This window comes from Chenopodium quinoa, unplaced genomic scaffold (assembly GCF_001683475.1).
Source record: "Chenopodium quinoa cultivar QQ74 unplaced genomic scaffold, ASM168347v1, whole genome shotgun sequence".
Classification (NCBI taxonomy): Eukaryota; Viridiplantae; Streptophyta; class Magnoliopsida; order Caryophyllales; family Amaranthaceae; genus Chenopodium; species Chenopodium quinoa.
Window position 1 is genome coordinate 2,317,549 of NW_018744878.1, and position 7,584 is coordinate 2,325,132.

At 43.2% G+C, this 7,584-nt stretch overlaps 1 protein-coding gene across 1 annotated transcript; it reads right to left on the reverse strand.

Moving 5' to 3' along the window:
- Positions 1-1,979: 1,979 nt before the first annotated feature.
- On the reverse strand, positions 1,980-4,437 carry LOC110705296 (cysteine-rich receptor-like protein kinase 25). The gene is made up of 2 exons (XM_021883134.1): positions 4,040-4,437; positions 1,980-2,535 (listed from the first exon to the last, which is right to left on the reverse strand). The coding sequence occupies exons 1-2, from the start codon at positions 4,433-4,435 to the stop codon at positions 2,002-2,004; spliced, it is 930 nt and encodes a 309-aa protein (XP_021738826.1). The 5' UTR covers positions 4,436-4,437; the 3' UTR covers positions 1,980-2,001.
- Positions 4,438-7,584: the final 3,147 nt, after the last annotated feature.

Below are 7,584 nucleotides of genomic sequence, written 5' to 3' on the forward strand. Positions count from 1 at the left end.
GTTCGGATCTGGGTTATCTTCGGGGGGACCTAAACTTCCCATGTCGGGATCAGGCTCAGCAAGATACCTGGGAGCGCTGAAGACGCAAGGGTGGCCCGGGTCCGTGGGCGCCCTAACCCAAATCCATTGACTTCTCCAGTTCTTGTCTGAAGAGTCGTTCGGCCACATGGTTAGGTACTGGGGCCGAGACTCAATCCGGTACCACCCAGAACCGTGACTTCCGTGCCCACTTTGAATATCTGGCACTAGACGATGGAGCTTTTTGAAGCAGTGCAGGTTCGGCACATACCTGAAGAACTTGCAGACCCATAAGTATGTCATCACCCTTCGGATGCTATTGGGAGTTAGCTGACATAGGGAAATATTATAATGGATCATCAAGTCTCGGACGAATACGTCCAAAGGGAACCTCAGCCCATACTGAAGTTGTCTTGTGTACACCCCCACATACCCCGGGGGTGGACGATGGATTCTATCGGATGCCACGGGCATTCGGCACCAATACCCATCAGCTTCAAGGATGCCGTAATGCAACTCAATCTGTTCGGCAAACCGATACTGTTCAACATTCTCTACCCACCATGAGTAGGGGCGGTTCTTTATCATGGCCGAAGCTACTTCAACATCCTCCCACTCCGAAAACCCAGGAAGGATGTCCCAAAGGATAGCGGGAACTTCATCGTCCCGCCCAGAAGCGCTCGGCCCCTCCGTTCTCTGGGGAGGAGCCGAAGAAATGGGAGTCGCCCTAATCCCTTCAGCAGGGTCAGGCTCTGCTCTCTGTCCATTCCAGGTCCCAATCCTGTTCCTGGGATCGGGAATTGGCCTTGCTCTTCTTGGAGCACGGGCTCTACCTCTAACTCCTCTCACCATGGATGAGTTTCGAAGAAAAAAAGTCGAAAAAAGGGGAAGGAGTTCAAATTCGAAGAAAAATAAACTAAAATCAAAGGAATTTACCTTAATCTGAAGCGAAAGCTGCCGATTTACGAATTGGTAGTGGCGAGTCTCAGTTTCTAAGCTCAATGCTCGGGGAATTTGCGAAGTTTTGACGCGGGTTCTTGGGCTTTCTCGAGAATTCTGGGTTTGTGTTGGTGAATAAGTGAGGAGAGATGACGCGCCTCTAATTATATCTCCAGAAATGGGAATTCTGGGAGTCCGCGTTTCAATTTCTCTTAAACATCCCACTAAGTAACCGTTAAACACACGACCTTGCGATTAAATCGCCCATTATCCGTCCAACTTCCACAATTATTCGCCTTAACTGTTGTTATCTCATTAATTACGGTTTAAATTCAAATTTCTTGGATTAATTAAATCATTCACTTCCCTCCTTTTCTGATTAATTAAACCCGACCCGTCATCCTTCCAAATCGGGTCTGGGGGGCAAGTTGTTTGGGTCCAATTTAGTCCAATTGGGCCTAGTCATTAAATGATCCAATTAAAAGCCCAAGGTCAAGGTTCAACTCTCCAATTGTGCTAATGTCAAGATCAGTCCACAAGGCAAGTCAATTGAGCTAAGGCCCAATTTCTCCATATATGCAAAGGTATAAAAACTATCAATATTACATTTGTACATTCATTCAAACAAAGCCTCAAGCAATTAATTCTCTTGCATAGCATTCTCTTTCTACACACTGTACTGACTTTAGCATCGGAGGGGCCTTCCTCGGCAACACCCCCGAGGCTAGTTTACGTGTGTTTACTGTGCAGGAAACCTTCAGCCCAACATCACTTGGACCGAATCCAGTCTTCTCCACTTCATCGGACCTTTGACAAGGTCCATTGTTTTCACCCGAAACAATAGTTATGTCTTATGTGCCTGATTGGCAAAAATTTACCAATCAGGCTGATCAACTAGTATTTCCCCAATTATTATTATTATTATTATTATTATTATTATTATTGTTATTATTATTATTATTATTGTTATTGTTGTTGTTGTTGTGTACATCAGGGGCAGAATGTCTTCTCTTTTTCACACATACAAAAGTAATACATGTAATATTATTGCATTACATACAATAAAGACATTAAAATTATGAAAAGACATAAAGAAAGCTTTGGGATGGAAATTAATGAAGGTTGACCTGAAATTTCTATATCTTGATCATTTAGAGGAGGTGAATGCGAGGGTGAAATAAGGTTCGACGACACATTAAAGAAAGGATTAACATCATATCTCATTTGGCAACTTGGTCCATTAATTTGACCCCATAATCGGTTATCACTCGCACACGACTCGACCGTGAAGTTTAAAGCATCCGTCAAACATTCCTTGCATTGTACCTTGCTTAGATCTGGTGTACATTGCACCAAAAAATAAAAGTCCCTATCTACTATTTCGGTCCCGTTTTTAATTGCAAAGTAAACCGATGATGAACTTTCTGTGATTGCTTCATCGATTAGTGATTCGAGGTTTGATTTGATATCCCCTTTGATCCCACGGTTGATGAAATAGACTAGGGCACAATTTGTATAGTTTGGGGTGAGTTCCATAGTTGAGAAGATCATGCGGTTCGCGTAGCGTAACATGCATTCCTGTAAAAAAAAAAATATTTGGTTGGTTCATTCGTACACCCGGGTGTATTATGTGCATGGTACACGCAGTATGAAGCGGAAAGAATATACTCCCTCTGTTTTTTTTTTTATATGCATCACTTGGTGATGCGCGGAGTTTTAGAAGGGTAATATAATATTGTGTGTGGATGAATAATTTATTATAGTATAAATAAGATGGGGACCATAAAAGAGAAAGAATGTGAGGGAGAGTAGATATTTTTATTATATAAGTGGGGACCATAGAGGAGAGAGAAATGATAAAATAATTTAAGTGGGCTTTAAAGTAAGAGAGAGAAATGATAAAATATAGTATAAAGTTTCCAAATAAGGAAGTGATGCATTTAGAAAACACCCATAAAAGGAAAGTGATGCATATAAAAAAAACGGAGGGAGTAGTATATTTTTTTTTTTGAAATCGGAAAGAATGTAGCTTATAAATGTAAAGAACATCGTTAAATTATAAAAGAACATATCATTGAAATATAAAGAACATGGTAAGTTATGAGAAACTAATGTTAAAAAAAGGTAATAGATAAATACTAATTGATTTTTACTGTTTCAAAAAAAAAAAAAAAAAAAAAAAACTAATTGGTTTTTACCACACATTTAGGGCGTGTTCGGCGTTAGCTTTTGAGTAGCTTTTAGTGGTTTGACCAAGTCAAACCACTACTCAACAAAAAATGTGAGTGTTTGGCAAAGTAGTGGTTAGGGTAGCTTTTAGTGGTGGAGGTAGCTTTTGTGAAAAGTTAGAAACATTAGCTTTTGAAATTAGAGGTAGCTTTTCAAGTAGCTGTTGAAAATTTAATCTATAGTTTTAAAAATAAAAAATTGATTTTTATATTTAACAGCTAGTCAACCACTACTTTACCGAACACTCATATCTAAATTATTTATCTTCACATCTAACAGCCTGTTGACAGCTAACAGCTACCTACACAGCTAACAACTACCTCCACAGCTACAGCTACCTTCACAGCTATATTTTGCCGAACACGCCCTTATTGTCAAAATCAGTTTAAAATATTGATTTTCCAGAATTTCTCAATCTAAGATTATAATCTATCAAAGATAATTCAAGATTTCATTTTACAAATTTCAAAAATTCAAAATTTAAAATTTCATAAATCCATTTCATGAATCAAGGAATATAACTAACAAATTATTCCCTTAAATCAATGAGGGAATCGTTTTGGTTTTATTTATTTATTTATTTATTTTTATTTATTTATTTTTTGTGCCTCATGTACTTTAATTTGTATGCAATGTTCTTTATGCCTTTATAATAACCTTTGTACTATGACATGGTACACCCGAGTGTATGGTGAAATTTAAAAAAAAAACTATTGATATTGCATCATAATTGGTTTCTAACAATAATGAACGGAATAACATAAGATTGTCATTCTATATGATCAATATCAACGAAATAGCTAGAAAAAAAGATGCATAAATAGAAAAATAAAAGAGTTCACTCTATTATTACCTCATATATGATAACGGCCTCTTTAGGTTCTTTATAGCAAATGTCTAGTGTACTATTGACAGCATCCTCGATGCAGCCATGACATTTATCAAGGGGAATATCATTCCGGCAATCATAAAGGGCGTAAACTTTGTTAGCCTTATCATCATCCGATCCGACCGTGACATTGGAGAAGATGTGTGAAGAAGAGAGGGCCGTGAGATTGGAAAATGCAATTCCAAGATTTGAACTAAAAGTACTATTACTAGTGTAGGTGCCCCTGGTATCGTCACATTCCCATTCTTTTGCCCAAAACTCCCTCAATGCTTGAGTAGTTAAAGGAACACAAAGGCAGAAAGCTAAAATAAAGAGGGAACAATAAATTATGTTGAAGCCATGAAAAGGTGATGAAACCATGGTTCGTGTTTAATTTTGACAAGGTACATGAATCTAAAGGTTCAATTTAGCCTCATATTTAACAAGCTAAGGACGTTGACCTTGTTCACGTAAAATAAAGAATATGCTAGTGTTTCGGATGAAAACAATCGAATCTCGGAAGATCCTTTTATCTTGAGGGAACTTGGTCTCGGTCCGAACGACGCAGGAGCCGAGGGTTTCCTGCACAACAAATACACGTAAACTAGCCTCGGGGGGGACGCCGAGGAAGGCCCCTCCGATGCTTAAGTCAGTATATTAGAGAGAGAAAGCTGTGCAAGAGTTTAGTTGCTTGAGGCTTTATTGTCTTACCAAGAATTGACCAAATTGTTGGCTTTTATACCTTGGCTAATGAAGGAGGCGGATTGGGCCCGGAAGTCAGTTGGGCTGGGCCAAGCTGATTGGGCCGTTGACTGACCTTGACATGGCTTTGAGGATGTTGATTTTTGACTTTAGCACATTTGGAGAGTTGAACCTTAACCTTGGGCTTTTAATTGGATCATTCAGTGACCAGGCCCAATTGGACTAAATTGGACCCAAACAACTTGCCCCCCAGACCCGATTTGGAAGGATGACGGGTCGGGTTTGATTTAATCAGAAAAGGAGGGAAGTGAATGATTTGTTAATCCAAAAATGTGAATTTAAACCGTAATTAACCCATGATTAATGAGATAACAACAGTTAATGTGGATAATTGCGGAAGTTGGATGGGTAGTGGGCGATTTAACTGCAAGGTCGTGTGTTTAACGGTTACTTAGTGGGGTGCTTGAGAGAAATTGAAACGCAGACTCCTTGAATTCCCATTTCTGGAGATATAAATAGAGGCGCGTCTTCTCTCCCCACTCATTCATCAACACAAACCCAGAATTCTCAAGAACGCTCAAGAGCCCGCATCAAAACTTCGCAAATTCCCCGAGCATTAAGCTTAGAAGCTGAGACTTGTCACTACCAATTCGTAAATCGGCGGCTTTTGCTTCAGATCAAGGTAAATTCCTTTGATTTTATTTCATTTTTCTTCGACTTTGCACTCTTTCCCCTTTTTCGACTTTTTCCTTCGAAATTCGTCAATGGTGAGGGGAGTTAGAGGTGGAGCCCGTGCTCCAAGGAGAGCAAGGCTAATCCCCGATCCCAGGGACAGGATTGGGACCTGGAATGGACGAAGGACAGAGTCTGACCCTGCTGAAGGGGTTAGGGCGACTCCCATTTCTTCGGCTCCTCCTCAGAGGGCTGAGGGGGTGAGCGCTTCAGGACGGGATGATGAAGTTCCCGCTGTCCTTTGGGATATCCTCCCAGGGTTTTCAGAGTGGGAGGATGCCGAAGTCGCTTCGGCCATGATAAAGAACCGCCCCTACTCATGGTGGGTAGAGAACGCCGATCAATATCGATTTGCCGAGCAAATTGAGTTGCACTACGGCATTTTTGAAGCTGATGGATATTGGTGCCGAATGCCCTCAGCATCCGATAGAATCCATCGTCCACCCCCGGGGTATGTGGGGGTGTACACGAGACAGCTTCAGTATGGGCTGAGGTTCCCTTTGGACGTTTTCGTCCGAGACTTGCTGATCCATTACAACATTTCCCTGTGCCAGCTGACCCCCACCAGCATCCGAAGGGTAATGACGTACTTATGGGTCTGCAAATTCTTCAGGTACGTGCCGAACCTGCATTGCTTCAAAAGGCTCCATCGGCTAGTGCCAAACATTCAAAGTGGGCACGGATGCCATGGCTCTGGGTGGTATCGGATTGAGTCTCGGCCCCCGTTCCTAACCATGTGGCCGAACGACTCTTCAGACAAGGACTGGAGAGGTCAATGGATTTGGGTTAGGGCACCCACGGAGCCGAGCCACCCTTACGTTTTCAGCGCTCCCCGGTATCTTGCCGAGCCGGATCCTGATATGGGAAGTTTAGGTCCTCCCGAAGATAGCGGGCCAGACCCGAACCTTAATCAGCAGAACATCTTCGGCAAGCTGCCGAACCGGGGAGGCAGCGGCCGAATGCAGCATATCCCGGAGACTTGGCTCCCCGATACGCACTATGTTTTCCAAGAGAATATGCTGGCAGCTGTCGGCCTCAGCCGAAAGTTTAGGGATGGTAATCTTCTTCGGCTGGGGCCGAGGCCTTTTAATTATCTCTTTTCTTCTTTCATTTTGCTTTCTTGTGATGTGCCGAACTAACTGAATTGACTTCTCCCCTTTTCTTTTTCAGAACGGGACGAGACCAACGTCGGCATTGATTACGCTCGCCTTGGCGTCAACCGAGAACGAGTCGTAACTGATCGGGCTCCCCCTATCACTGAACCAAGGCGCCGAGAGGTTCACCTAGACTCTTCCCACTTCCAAATTGAGGCTGTTGCTCTGTATCAGAGGCAGAAGCCTTGGTGGAAGAAGAGAGATCCCTTGTTTCAGCTGCTGGAAGAAGAAGCTGAAGCTGCCCGTACAGCCGAAGAGGTTGCACGGGTTATTGAAGCTTGTGAAGGTGGAGAAGGGTCCTCCAGAGTTGCTGAAGAAGCTGCGGCTAGGGCAGCTGAAGAAGACGAGGCTTTGCTGAAGACCTCGGTGAGCCTTTAGACTTAACTTTGTCTTTCTTCTTCTTTTTTTTTTTTTTTACTCACACTCATCTTCCCCCCTGTCTGTTACAGTCTGAAGAGAGTAACAGACACAGAGAAGGCAAAGCTCCTGTTCGTCCCGAAGATCAAATACAAGAGTCTTCAGACTCAGATATGGACGAGCAGCCCCTTCTGAAAAGGCGCCGAAGGATGGCCATCATCGGCCCTCATGACTTTCAGCAGAGGCCGATGACCATCGGCGTTGAAATAAGGGAACCCGAGGAAGGCAATGGATCGCCGAGGGTTCCCCGGCCACCGCCTCAATCACCCCCAAGGGCCTCTCCGCCACCCCCCGAGATGGAGGTGGATCAGAGAACTCCCAAACCTAAGGGAGAGGTTCTGGAAGAAGCTCGAGAGAGTGCCGCCGAGGACAAGGATGGAGACGCCGTGATGCCCAGTGCTGAGGGTTTCACGGCGGACATTGCCAGAGAGGTTGGGGCCTTCGTCCTCACACCTGAAGAAGAAGAGGTCACAATAATTGACTCTTCTGAGAAGGAGGAGGACGTTGAGCCACCCAAAGCTAAAG

Excerpts from the sequence above, each read along its gene's own strand:
- LOC110705296 (XM_021883134.1), bottom strand. The coding sequence starts at position 4,435 with ATGGTTTCATCACCTTTTCATGGCTTCAACATAATTTATTGTTCCCTC. Across the intron at positions 2,536-4,039 it reads AGGCCGTTATCATATATGAG|GAATGCATGTTACGCTACGC; the intron begins GTAATAATAGAG and ends TTTTTTTTACAG.